The 12,607-nt window shown below is 47.3% G+C and overlaps 7 protein-coding genes across 7 annotated transcripts in view; 2 read left to right on the top strand and 5 right to left on the bottom strand.

Annotated features, from left to right (window-relative positions):
- Positions 1–472: 472 nt before the first annotated feature.
- Positions 473–1,300, bottom strand: LACBIDRAFT_234321 (uncharacterized protein; the record flags this gene model as incomplete). The annotated part of the gene is made up of 6 exons (XM_001879767.1): positions 473–564; positions 624–715; positions 775–959; positions 1,010–1,117; positions 1,164–1,195; positions 1,246–1,300. The coding sequence occupies 6 exons, from the start codon at positions 1,298–1,300 to the stop codon at positions 473–475; spliced, it is 564 nt and encodes a 187-aa protein (XP_001879802.1).
- Positions 1,301–1,396: 96 nt separating this feature from the next.
- LACBIDRAFT_319066 (uncharacterized protein) lies at positions 1,397–3,978 on the bottom strand (the record flags this gene model as incomplete). Its single annotated transcript, XM_001879766.1, has 8 exons — positions 1,397–2,867; positions 2,915–3,073; positions 3,120–3,230; positions 3,288–3,447; positions 3,506–3,657; positions 3,714–3,814; positions 3,869–3,882; positions 3,936–3,978. 8 exons carry the CDS (start codon positions 3,976–3,978, stop codon positions 1,397–1,399), a joined length of 2,211 nt encoding a protein of 736 aa, XP_001879801.1.
- A 78-nt stretch (positions 3,979–4,056) lies between these two features.
- LACBIDRAFT_319065 (uncharacterized protein) lies at positions 4,057–5,793 on the bottom strand (the record flags this gene model as incomplete). The annotated part of the gene is made up of 9 exons (XM_001879765.1): positions 4,057–4,140; positions 4,190–4,405; positions 4,459–4,698; positions 4,756–4,886; positions 4,936–5,044; positions 5,103–5,186; positions 5,333–5,488; positions 5,547–5,715; positions 5,768–5,793. 9 exons carry the CDS (start codon positions 5,791–5,793, stop codon positions 4,057–4,059), a joined length of 1,215 nt encoding a protein of 404 aa, XP_001879800.1.
- Positions 5,794–7,489: 1,696 nt separating this feature from the next.
- LACBIDRAFT_319064 (uncharacterized protein) lies at positions 7,490–7,836 on the top strand (the record flags this gene model as incomplete). The annotated part of the gene is made up of 3 exons (XM_001880014.1): positions 7,490–7,541; positions 7,599–7,675; positions 7,723–7,836. 3 exons carry the CDS (start codon positions 7,490–7,492, stop codon positions 7,834–7,836), a joined length of 243 nt encoding a protein of 80 aa, XP_001880049.1.
- Positions 7,837–8,279: 443 nt separating this feature from the next.
- On the bottom strand, positions 8,280–9,042 carry LACBIDRAFT_319063 (uncharacterized protein). The gene is made up of 5 exons (XM_001879764.1): positions 8,850–9,042; positions 8,725–8,798; positions 8,629–8,674; positions 8,463–8,581; positions 8,280–8,404 (listed from the first exon to the last, which is right to left on the bottom strand). The coding sequence occupies exons 1-5, from the start codon at positions 8,906–8,908 to the stop codon at positions 8,391–8,393; spliced, it is 312 nt and encodes a 103-aa protein (XP_001879799.1). The 5' UTR covers positions 8,909–9,042; the 3' UTR covers positions 8,280–8,390.
- Positions 9,043–9,904: 862 nt separating this feature from the next.
- Positions 9,905–10,413, top strand: LACBIDRAFT_319062 (uncharacterized protein; the record flags this gene model as incomplete). The annotated part of the gene is made up of 2 exons (XM_001880013.1): positions 9,905–10,084; positions 10,135–10,413. The coding sequence occupies 2 exons, from the start codon at positions 9,905–9,907 to the stop codon at positions 10,411–10,413; spliced, it is 459 nt and encodes a 152-aa protein (XP_001880048.1).
- Positions 10,414–11,199: 786 nt separating this feature from the next.
- Positions 11,200–12,607, bottom strand: part of LACBIDRAFT_326243 (uncharacterized protein) — a gene marked incomplete at both ends in the record, with an annotated part of 2,176 nt that continues 768 nt past the window's right edge. Inside the window, 2 exons of the mRNA XM_001879763.1 lie at positions 11,200–11,568; positions 12,148–12,365. Of these exons, the coding sequence (XP_001879798.1) occupies positions 11,200–11,568; positions 12,148–12,365 (587 nt within the window). The remainder of the gene's footprint in view (positions 11,569–12,147; positions 12,366–12,607) is intronic.

The following is a 12,607-nucleotide window of genomic DNA, read 5'->3' as shown; positions in this document are numbered from 1 at the left end:
TTTTCTAGGATAGTTCGCAGGGGGAGAGGCTTAGTAGGGAGGGGCACCATGCCCCTGTCGGATCCTGTTACATCAGGGTTAAAATTCAAGTCGACAAAACCGCCGCGTTGTCGTTTGAAAGCTGTTGAAAATTTCAGAAGAAAAATAAGATCAGTCAAAAGGCCTGGGGGGTTATAACACCTTGATAACACCCCAAACTGAGAGCCAAGGATAGGGATGGAAGGCAAATAAATAGATTCAATCAAACATTTCTACATTTATGTGAACGAAGAGCACAAGAAGTCCAATAGATAGCCCCAATCGGTAACACAACAACAGGAATGGGAGAGTGAAAGAGTCCGAGTCCCGGGGGTTAAGCAAGGACCACGAGGTTGAGCAAATAGTAGGTAAGTTAAGGATGGTACAAGTGAGTGAGAATGAGTGGCAAGATCGAGGTGATGACTTCTGTTTCGTTTTTGTTCTTCTTCTACGTCTACATCACAATGCAAGACTTGGCTTGGGGCTCTGCTTGGCTTGGGGCTGTTCGCTTCTCTATCTCCTGTAGGCATAGTTCGAACACTTTGCCTGTAATCAACGGTACTCAGCACAAGCAGAACGAGGCAAGGATTTATGTCGGTACTTACTAACGTTCGTGCCATCCTTTGCACTGGTTTCCACCCATGCACATTTGTTCTCCTTCGCCAGCTTCTCCCCCTCTGAAGGATCAACTTGGCGACTGCTGCGATAAGAAGAAAGTATGAGCGTGGCGTAAGATACCACAGAAGGCGACAGCACCTTTGACTAAGATCGCACTTGGATCCAACAATGACACAAGGGATGTCGCTCACGCCACAAAAGTCCACGATCTTATCGTACACGATTTGTATCATGCTGAACGAGTTCCTGGAAGCGATGGAGTAGACTAGTACGTAGCCGTGTATCCCTATCGCATATTGTGAGTTGATCGGAGAGTACTCGTCCTACGGAAGCACATGAGCAATATTCTTCTGTGAGTGAAGCAGAGGCTCACCTGTCCAGCCGTGTCGATGATATGGCAATCATATTCAACCCCTTTGTACACAACGCTCTTCGCAAACGTCGATTCGATGGTGGGGTAATACTGGTCCACGAAGTGGTTCTAGAGTACGATGAGTATCGTGTAAAGGATACCGTGGAGGATCTACCTCAATAAACTGCTTCACCAACGACGATTTGCCTGGCTCACGTTGAGCGCAGGACAGCACTCTGATGTTGAAGTTGGCTTACCGACCGAACGCGAGCCCAGAACAGCAATCTTGCGTTTCTTCAGCGATGAGGCCATTGAAGACGGAGAGGAGAGACAATCATAACCAAACATCTAAGATATACATACATTCATTAGTACATCCAACTCTAAGATCCGTCTCTATCATACATTTTAATCGTGAAACTCAAGACAATTGCTGCACATCCCTTTGGGCTTGAAGGGATTTTGTCTAAACTTCCCGCAACCCGAATCCTCGGACGCGCTCTCAAATGGCGACGTATCGTAACCCTGACCGCTTAGTATTGAAGACGCAGGCGTTGAAGTTGTCGTTACTGATGTTTTGCTCGCAAAAGGGGGAGGTAATCGACGCTCAGGAATCGGGGGGCCGACAGATGACACCGCATTCGTCGTGTGTCTCCGTGGTGGGGGTGGTGGCGGCGCCTTCTTTATACTAGGCGCCTGAGTGACGTTGAACAAAGTCCTCCCAGATGTTGTGTCAGGAGGCGCCTCCGATATCGAGCGGTTGATAAGAGGTTGCTGTGCTGTATCCAGGGAGTGTAGGATACTCTTTGCTTTTGGCTTGGGTGCGTAGTAATCGTCGTCCTCCAACACAGTTGCAGCCTGCGTCTGCTGCGGGGCAGGAGGGGGCCTATCGAATTGAGGCGGCTGTTCTTCCTCTTCAGCCTGGCTACTCGTGACGCTCAACGCGTCGTTAAAGCCACCATAAAATGGGCTCCGCTGGGCCATCATTGGTTGAACTCCAAATTCGTCATCCATGTCGCTAGGGTACTCCTCCTCACCGCCGGAGCCAGGCCCAAAAGCACTGGATGGAACAAGGAGACTGAGCCCATTACTATTCTTGCTGGTTGTTGTCGCTGCACGCTGTGGTGTAGACGCAGAAATCGAGAGTGTCTCGACATAGGTTGTCGGGAACAACCCACTTCTGCCCTCTAGCTCACCTAGCCACCAATCGTCCAAAACTTCATTGAGCACCAAAATCTCGCTCCCAGCTTTGAAGCTCAACTCGTCCGAACTACCCGAAAAGTCGTACAGCGCCCTCACCACCTTTCGCTCCTGCGTTGATGGTGGCCTCAAGATCCGTGGGGTAACCTTTGGCGAAACACTGGGTACGTTCTCAATCGATTTGTTCCTTGATTGTGGTCGTAGACCAAGAGAGCGAAAACTGCTTGACTTTTTCAATGATGAGCTTTCCCCAAGAGATCCAGTGGAGGGTTCGCCGTCGTCCCCCAAAGCCGAAAAAGCCTCGGTGTCTTTGCTCTTTTTGCCTCTGGTTGTGACACTCTCAACGGCACTCGACGCCCACCCAGCCATACTCATCCGTCTGTTTTTCTCTTTTGCCTTGTCTGCAGAGGACTCGGGCTTGGCGGAATCCTTCTGAAGGTCAGGGGTCATCATCGTCGACGCGGCGGTGCTGTTGGTCCTCTTTCTTGACAGCCGAGATGCGGGCCTGGAATTGGATGGCGTCTTGCTCGCCGTCGAGCCTGATCGCCGACGCTTTCCGTATTGTTCATCGTCAGATGATAAATCGGGGGACACCTTGACTGATTGGCGGTTCAATCGTGATAGAGAGGGATTGATATCCCGAACTGAACTGGACGTCCGGAGGTATGAAGCAGAGCTCCTAGGTGTAATAAGACTAAGGTGGCGACAGGATGTTACAAAACTGACTTTTCTGGCCATTCAGATTTCACCTCCCGGAGTACGTCGAAGTATTGTTGCACAAAGTTGATTTCCAGATCAAGGAACGAGCCCAGATCTTTGAGTTGGCTAGACTCGTTTTCCTGGATTGCGTGCATGTGCGCACGGAGATCTTCTGCGGTTTCTTCACTAGAGTAGACATGAGTAAGGGAAGAGACATAAATCCAGTACGCACTAGCGTTGTTTGGCTCTGTCCATTTCATCCTCTGCTTCCCTCTTCTCCTTCTCTTTCCTATTGTGCTTGGACACCTTCTCGAGCTTGGAAACAGCAGCATCATAGCTCAGCCTATTAAACGACCCGTGAACTTCCTCTCGCCAACGTCATCAGCGCACACACACTGACCTCCGACTATCAAGTTTCTTCCTGAGAACCTCATATTCCTTGATCTCCTCTTTAAACCTCTCTATTGATGCCAAGAACGTGTCTTTGAAAGTTAGTGCAAAAGCTTCTTGCAATGTAGCCACTTTACAATGGGCCCTGCCCAATTTAACAAGAGAGGCGCCTGCCCAGGCAACAGTCACGTCAGCTGGGCTGCTATACGCATAAAGGTTGACGCTTACCATAGGGCGACTCTTCCCCAAAATCCTCCCCATGAAGAATCATTATGATGCCTAGTGTATCGACCGGAAGCAGCTTCTCTGCCTCCCCAAGGGCTTCGTTGGCCTTCTTCTTGGATAAATAGTGATGATATGCTTCCGAAGCCACAGTTAGCCTAGGTAGTCAAATGCTATGAGTAAAGCTACCCCATGTCGGAAAGAGAAAAGGCACCTATGCATACCGTCCTTGCGCAAAACGATATCCCTTTGGAGTTCACGGAACTCTTCGGCAACGGTGGTCTTCTCCTTCGCGGAGATGACTTCTCCAGCCCACTGTATATGATATTAATTAGTGACGCGATCAGGCAAGCGTAAGCGAAAGCAGACTTGACGAAATTTCCCTAGCTTTAGCAGTATAAGTAAAGGGCGACGATGTGTGCAACGACGAGCTCACCTGTTTGCTGGCCATTGTGTTCAAGGTAGTTACTATTCAACATTTACAACAATGGCGCGACAAAATGCTCTCCTGAGCGGGGAAAGCCGAGTCCCGAAATAGTTTCGATCGATCATTAATATTATACATAGTCACATGATAGGTACAGTACGGTCACGTGGTGGCACTCATGCCATGCCAATCGCATATCCTGAATGGCAACGGCCTACGGAGAACATAAACCAAAATTCTCCAAGAAATAGTGATACACGTACCTCCTCCACCCACGGCAGTTGGAAGAACTCGCTCCTCTTGAGTTCCTCCTGCCGAACCGTCAGTCCTTCTGTTGGCCCACTGCCAATTATATTCTCCAAATCTCGCGACTGAGATTCCAGCCACGTCTGTATGAACAGCGCTGGGTCCTCCGCGAAAGATTGAAGAAATGTCCGCTTGACGTGTGAATTATGCAGCGACTGAGCTAGCATGGCGCACTTCGAACATGCATCAGATCAGACCCAGCGTCGATGAAATCACAAGTCCATACCTCCTCATCCAATTTCGACAGAGCCTGTGAGCTCTCCTTATTCGATTGCACCATAACAGCCATTCGGCTCCTCAACGCCGTGTCCTCCATCTTCACTTCAACGTCGTATGCTGACGGCCTGTCTGGGGGCGGCAATGACGGATTCACCATATAATGCAGAATGATGGGGTCAGGAGCAACCAGGTATCGGTTGACGAGGTCTGGGATCTTTTGAAAAGGTATGGTATCCGTGCCGAATATCTTCACATGTCATCCTTATCGGTATGTGCACGGGTACAAGTAGCAGGACAAACGCACCTGTCGAAGCTTGTCGTCCGCTCGAACCAGTCTCCTATCCACTTTATCTTGTAAACCTTGAAGCTTGATATAATTCCAGAACGTCTGAATAACACCTATCCTGCTATCTTCCTTAATCCCCAGAATGTTACCTATGCGAACTCGATGACTATGAAACATCAATGTGATCAAGAAACTCACCCAACTCTGGCACATACATTACTACGCGAATCTTGGTTGGCTGGTCCCCTGTCCGTCTTATCGTAAAGCCGTCCATAGCAGGATTGTGCGCGCCAGGAGCCCTGGGCCACTATCATCGAAAGGTCTGAACTGCGCGGGGCTTACAAAATAAAAATAAAAATATGCACCTCAACGATGTTACCATCTGGGTATAGCGTTGGGTCCCGGTCAAGCTCGACGACCATGCGTTTTATGAGGGTAGAGAATTTACGCTAAGGAAAATGGTCCCGGTGTCTTTGATTTGGAACCTTTAAATTATTGATTAGTGAGTTTCAAAGTGTGCGCAATTCAAATAGCAGGACGCGTTTTTCATAAAAAAGGAACGCCCATAACATTATCATTCCGAGGCGAAACTCACCTCTAACACCCTTCCTTCAATCTCAAACGCCCAGGCTGGGATGCCCTCTCCAGTTTCAAAGTTTGCCATTGGGGTCTCATCCGCTCCCCCACCTCCAGTCTGCCACAGCTGCCCAGAAACCGTATGGCTGAGGAAGAGTCTCAACGTCCGTGTCGTCTACAGCAAATAACAAAATCAATTGCGCATACGTGCATCGTAGAAAAAGAATACATACGGTAGGGTTCCTTGCGAGCGCGTCCTGGACTTCAACCTTCTTCCTCATCATCGTCCAGTCTAGCTTCCGCTCCGTTTCCACCAAATCCTGGTACATACGCGAATCCTCGGCGAAGTCAGGGTTTTGTAGTATGACATTGGGGATAGCTTTATCTGTGAGCTTTCGTTTTCTATAATCAATGGTTTCAATTTCGTAGCTGCACAAGATATGTAAGGAAATGCATACTTTGCAGCTCACCCAAGGTCATAAGTACCAAATAGGTACAAACTGCTATATTGTTTCCCTTATGAGACTTACAGTCGTTTGCATAATGGATTGCACAACGGATCTTTTGAAAACTTATTTGGTTGTGTTGGGTAGCGTGACTTTTCGTCACACTTACCCTTTGCCCATGGCCACTGTTGCCCATGCCGACACACTTGCGCGAATCCAGCCGCTATACTCGCTTTACAGTGGGCAAACGGCGCCCACCGGCTCTTAACCATCGACCTGCATCCAGTTTACTTGTTCCGGAAATGGGTAAGTGTGACATCTCGGATGTGGTTCAAACAAGACCAAATATATTTTCAAAAAATCGTTGTGCAATCCATTATGCAAATGACTGTAAATCTGAGTGACACTCAACTTGGGTAGCCAGCTTGTTGCCAGCTTGGCTCATCCTTGGACCTTGGCTCACCAACCTGCCGTTGTGAGCTCACACATGGGTTGGTACAGCCGGTTGGCTTCAGCAAGTACTTACCACATTTGAGCATCAGACGCTCAAGTCTTGCTCGCACGCACAGCTACTATGCCCTACCAGGACCTCGGCACCCCCTCTCAGTCAGCACATTTTTGAGTTCGAACCCTTTCGCCAAACCTCTTGCCACAAAATTTCAGAGGGGACCTCCTGGGCCTAATCCAACCTAATTCCGCTTTTCTCTGTCCAGAAAAATGATGAATTGACGAAGTTCTGTTATTTCAGCAGTCACAATCTGTCACGTTCTTCCGCCAAAAAATGTGACGTTTTGTGACTGCCAACTGTGCGGGGGTGCCGAGGTCCTGGTAGGGCATAGTAGTTCAGGCAAGACTTATGCAAATTCAGGTTTATTCATGACACGAATTTCCTGAAAGTATGTAAGGGTAATTATGTAAATAATTTGAAGTCCAAGTTGTTACAAATGCCAGATTACGTAAACAACAGGTTTTCTTGTTTCCATCATTCAATACCGCCATCCTTCCTTAAAATCTCCAAAAATCTTTCCTAGGCCTGCTAGACGAATACAGGTGGTATGCCAGAAGTTCTCCATGCTGGCAGGTGCAGCTGACGAAGCTCATGGGCCTTGGTTGCAGCTGCCTCGATATCAGTCGATTGAAAGGAAATCTTAGGAGCTACATATTCATCTACGACACCATCGTCCAGTACGCATTTTTATCTGAATTACTTTCAACCCCAACTTATAAGTTGTAGACGAGCTGATCTGTGTTCCCCTCCAGTAGCAAATAGTACAGCACGATGTAGCATACCAGCGACTCCAATTGCAGGGATTGGTGACGAAACGGTAGAGGAGGTAGAAGGACTTTGAGGCTGAGTCCTTTGCTAGGTGCCTTTGCGCAGTGTTGTGACTTGTGTGGACAAGACTTTGTTAAACTTTGGTTAAACTCTACTACAGCTGATCATTATGCCTTCGTCCTCTGATTTAGGTCATTTAGGGAGCACTTGCTTCGTTCAGGAACATCCTTATGCTCCCGGAGCGGTCTCGTAAATTTCTAGAAACCCTCTGTCGTCTTCACGGACATCACCCATCGTTCGAGAGCGCCTCTTGGAGGTTGTTGCCGCTGCTGCTTATGCAAATGGAACCCTTCTTCACACTCACCCTCCTCCCCTTCTTCTTCTTCAACAACAGACAGATGACCCCCTACGCCGTGCAACCTTGCCCCAGAAACAACCAACGGTGTAGGCGGGTATGCAGCAGGAAACACAGGGTACCTCCTCCACTCTTCCGCATCTTTCAAATAGTAAGTTGTTCGTGGTATTGAATCTTGCAATATCTTCTGATTTTTTTTCCCCTTTAGGACTGGATGGCAGAGGTGTTAGAGATGGTTTCAGGGGATTGTGGCGAAGAGTAAAACTCTACGACAAACCAGACAAGGTATTTTGGACGTTTCTTGCATTGAACTGTTGTTGAGTTGAAATCAGGGCATTCCTTTTGACACCGATGATGCTATGTTTCATCCTCCGGCATCAGCAAGGCTGTCTCGATGTCGAGAGGCTAGTTGCCTGTGGATGCCATCCCTCCCACACCTCCCCTAGTCAGTCATTGAGAAGATGTCATTTCGGTATTCCTGACATCCCGTCTTAGAATCCTCTATGCAAACAGCGATCATACCACCGGAAGAAGATATGCATCGGCTGCTGGAAGACTGAAAAATTGGTCAAGGGAATGCTGCCCTGCTGGCCAAAGCTCTACACCACCAAACGGTGGCCAGGTCACAGACACCTGGATCAAATGATGTAATCACACCTAGTTTCCATGTCGCGTCAACCCGTTGACAGCTGGGCGCCGTGTGAACTTCACACTAAACACAGCATGGCACCAGGGATACCTGTCCCCGGGGTGGAGCAAGATGTTGAGGACAGGTGGTCATTCAGGGAATGCTGGTATATTGGGCTGGGTATGAGCTACCAGGGTTTACATGTTTACATCTCATTTTCATAAATTTATTCATCCTCATTTGCACCTTGCTTTATTTCAATTTGAGAACATAAACAAAAGAATAGATTGCATTTTGACAACAGGCTACACAAGAGTTATATACAGCTACTTTATCTACTACTCATATAGGTTGACACTGTTTGTGGTGGTGTCAAGCGGGCTGATCTGTAATAAGGCGTTGGATGAGTTGGTAGGCCGTCATGAAGGGTTACTGGGTACGTACCTAGAACAGATGCATGAACAAGGTAAAAAGGAGGGGTGTGACGCGACGTTGTTCGGTGTTCGTCATGCATTGTCATTGGTCCGTTGCTAGTTGTCACATTGCCGTCGACGACGTGGCCCCTGTTTCTTATGTGAAAAAAAGAGAGGAGGGGTGTTGTCTTGCTCACCTCGACGTCATTTGTTGTTGTAGATCATTGCCGATGGCAATATGGCCTGGGCTCCTTTAGTCAAAAACAGAGGGAGAGGGGTATAGTGTTACTCACCTGGACATTCACTGTCGTTGGTCGTCCTCGTTTGTCGGCATTTGTCTGTTGCAAGTTGAGACGGCGACATGGCACTGCTTTCTCATGTGAAAAAAGGAAAGGGGTACAGCAGTCACCTTGCTCACCTTATTTCAAGGGGACGGTGACAATGATTTGCGTTGTCACCGTCTGGACAATGTGGCATGTCCGCTGGCGTGCCAGGTCGTCTTCATCCCGTTGAAATGTGGTGTGCTGACAGGCTGGTTACCTGGCATTGCATCGTTGAGGGCATTTGAACGATTGATGCGGGGTGCTGGTGGTTATTGACGGTGGTGACAGAGAAGAATGGTGCCGGAGACGGAAGGTGAGAGTGAGGAAGGTTGAGCTGGGGTTGGAAGTATTTGAACCTGCAGAGTGTCTGAGTTTGAAATGACTTGGGTGAAATTTCGCTCACTGTGCACGGTTACAAGCTGTATTTGCGTACGACTAATGTATATTTCAAAGTGCAAAAGCACTACATTAACCGTCTCTTACATAGCCCTTGCCTTTGAGTAGTGTTTGAAAGTCCGGTTCGGTCCGGTTTTTTGATGCCCAGGGGCGTTAACCGTAACCGTAACCGGTCTGCCTTTTCCCCAGAAGTCAAAAGACCAGACCAGACCGCAAAAAGACCGCAGACCACGGTTTTTTGCGGTCTATAGACCGGTTTCGGTCTGCATCAGTTTTAACCGGTTTATGACCAGTCTTTAGGCCAATATTTTAAAATTATGAATCGGTAAATTTATTAACATCTCTAATAGCTTCAAAACGAGCCCAAGAACGTTAAATCCCATTAGGTATTGGTGCTTGATTGGTGCTTCTATAAAATAAGTCTGGTACATCTATTATTCCCAAAAGTAATTTACATTTTAATTCATATCTCTCTCGTTTTTTTACCAAATCGTACGTTCTTGGGTGCGTTTTAAAGGGTATTTAAGGGGCTATCAAGACCGGTTCACATTAACCGGTCTTTTTGCGGTCTTTACATTTCAAAAATAAAAGACCGTAACCACAGGTCCGGTCTTTTGCGGTCTTGGTCCGGTCTGGTTACGGTCTTTTTCCAGTCACGAGACCGGACTTCCAAACACTACCTTTGAGTGAAATCTAGCAGTTATACTAATTTTGTGGTAAGGTGGTCGCTACGTTTACAGCGGAGCTGGTGCCCATGTATGAACCAGCTGATGGCCAGCTGGGCCTGGGCACAGCATGTGGATCAGGTAACTCACAGGTGACAGATTTGATGAGCATCAGGAAATTTGGCAACCCGCCATCAACCTGTGTGCCAATTGGCGGTGTAATGGTGTGCGAGCCTCAAGATTTGAAGAAGAGGGGCAGTGTTATACCAGTGCGTTTCATCCTCTGCTTCTTGCCTGATTTCTGACACATCTTCATCAGGAATTCTACGGAAAATCCCAATCCTCTGAAGAGCTTATCTTTGCTCAAATTGAATGGGCTTCTGCTGGCGCTGAATGGTCTAGGCTTTCGAAGGATCAAGAACGTCAAGCCATGAAGCGTACTTTCTCAACCAAGTCGAATAAGCCTCATCATAACGGCAATGATTTGCCAATTGAGCTGACAATGGAGAAGTTTCTTGCGGCGCTGCTTCAAGCGAATGCAGAGTTGGTAGAGGCTCTGAAGCAATACGAAGACCTTGAAAAGGTTGCTATGGAATGAAAGCCTGAAAGCTGTAGCCGTAAGGAGGCTCAAATGAATCGAAGGGTGAGCAGGGTCTCGTCCAAGTTGAGGTCTTTTACTGACAGCCCCGTGGAATTGGAGCAAGAAAATAGCATTGATGAGTTTGTTGGTGGTTCGACGTCTCGGAGCTCCTTCTCATCACCACCATCTTCAGGTTCAACTCACCGATCTGTCCTTGTGCAACCTCAACCTCATCTCACCTGCAGAGAATGGTTTTGAGCCAACCCATACGCTCGCTCCACCCCCGCTAGCGCCGCATGGACCTCAATCGGCTGGTCAGTTCTCTGGTCAGTCCCGAACACCCTCTCCAGGGACACTCATTCTAGAGCCTTGCATGGCAACTAACAGATATGACCACCATCTGCATGAAGACGTGAATTCACTGTATCGCCAGTGCCACTATTCACCAACAGGAAGATATCCTATCACCATCACTACCAATGGGAATTATCAGGTTCGCACGAAGCACATCGACATATGCTATCATTTTATCCACTTCATCATCGATGATGGTTTTCTCAAGCTTGCCTATTGCCCCATGGACGATATGTCCATCCATATCCTCACTCAAGCAAGCCCTTCTGAGCCCAAAGGCAAAACACGCTACAGCGGCACTGGACTTTACTTCAAATTGAGTGGAATAAGGTAAGGACATTTCAAAGGTGCAAGTATTCGTTAATTAAATATTGTAAATTTACAATACCGATTGTATGGGGGACCGTATGAAGCTTGAAAAAAGAACAAAATTTGAACCGGTCTTCAGCATCAATCCTCCCTTGTCGCCCAACAAGAGTAATGTCCGTCCTCTTGTGTGGCACCAGGAGTGGCAGATTGCCGAAGTTTCTTGGCTACATCGGAAGGGGTGGCATAGAGCGCCTTCCAACCATAGGATGCCTGCAAGAGCGCTTCCCAAACACCTTTTTCTTTAACAGGGTGCAAAACTTCTGGGGAGAGACCAGCACACCAGATCTCATAGATGATGGCCTGGTAACTTGCTGATGCATTCTTGCGGACAACTTTGAGCGAAGGCTTTTTTGCTGCCAAGGCAAAGACAATCTTTATGATGGGAACAGCCCTATCGTTGTCCTTCAGAATTTTGAGGTTGTAAGGATCCATGGCGTCAAACAGTTTCTGCTGTGGTTAGTGTTTAAAGGTTCAGTTCAGTCCGGTTTTTTGCCCTGAAAACGCGCAACCGTGGACCGCAACCGGTCCAGGACCGACCCAGATATTGAGGGAACTGAACCGAACCACCTAGGACCGGTCTTTTGCGGTCCATGATACCGGTTCAGACCGATCCATGATACCGGTTCAGACCGATCCAGACCGGTTTTTTTGCATATAATTTATTATACCAATATAAACCATTTGTATCTCAACCATTATTACTCTAAAAAATAAACGGGTTATATAAAATAGTAAAGCATATAAATACCCGTCATTCTACCAATTTTCAAGAGATTTAATGAACATTTGACATAGCTATGACTGAAACCGAATTACATCTCGTAGAGACTCAGGTAAAATATGGATTTGGTTATATCTTTCTCAATTCTTAACCGTTTTTGATGAAACAAAAACCCAATAAAAGGCAATAAACGTGGTTACAAGGCTATGTAATGCATGTGACCGTTTAACCGGTTGCAACCGATTAAAATCGGTCTTTGAACGGTTTTAAAAGATTTTCGAAATGAGGCAACCGGCAACCAGACCAACCCCAAATTGCAGTACTTTACCCTCCCCCATGAGTTCCGGCGGACTCCCATAGAATGTCGGAATTCCATCCGGAGTCCGCTGGAATGGTAGGAATCTCAAATTCCAGTGGATTCCGCTGGATTCTGAATGGAATTCCAATGGATTCCACCGGATTCTGAATGGAATTCCAATGGATTCCGCTGGATTCTGAATGGAGTTCCAATGGATTCCGCCGGAATCTGAATGGAATTCCAGAAGACTGATTAGTGCTGATCAGAACTGAGGTAGAGGTCAGGTGACTTGAGCTGTATTTATTGAAGTCAGAAATTCAAACCTCCTTATAAAATTCACAAATTCACAAGTGATTTAGATCAAATAATGATGTATTTCAATTATAATACAAAATATATTTAACTACATACAGTGCATACTAGAGAGGGAGGGGATGGGCAAGGAAGGGGCAGGAAATGAGGAGGGAAGG

This window comes from Laccaria bicolor, genomic scaffold (genome assembly GCF_000143565.1).
Source record: "Laccaria bicolor S238N-H82 LACBIscaffold_9 genomic scaffold, whole genome shotgun sequence".
Classification (NCBI taxonomy): Eukaryota; Fungi; Basidiomycota; class Agaricomycetes; order Agaricales; family Hydnangiaceae; genus Laccaria; species Laccaria bicolor.
This window is presented reverse-complemented; position numbering and strand designations above follow the sequence as displayed.

What these genes read in the sequence shown, in the direction of transcription:
- LACBIDRAFT_319063 (XM_001879764.1), bottom strand. Translation starts at nt 8,908, where the DNA reads ATGCCACATTGTCCAGACGGTGACAACGCAAATCATTGTCACCGTCCC. An exon ending in CAACGACAGTGAATGTCCAG is followed by an intron (nt 8,675 to 8,724) that starts GTGAGTAACACT and finishes AAAGGAGCCCAG; the next exon opens with GCCATATTGCCATCGGCAAT. An exon ending in CAACAACAAATGACGTCGAG is followed by an intron (nt 8,582 to 8,628) that starts GTGAGCAAGACA and finishes CATAAGAAACAG; the next exon opens with GGGCCACGTCGTCGACGGCA.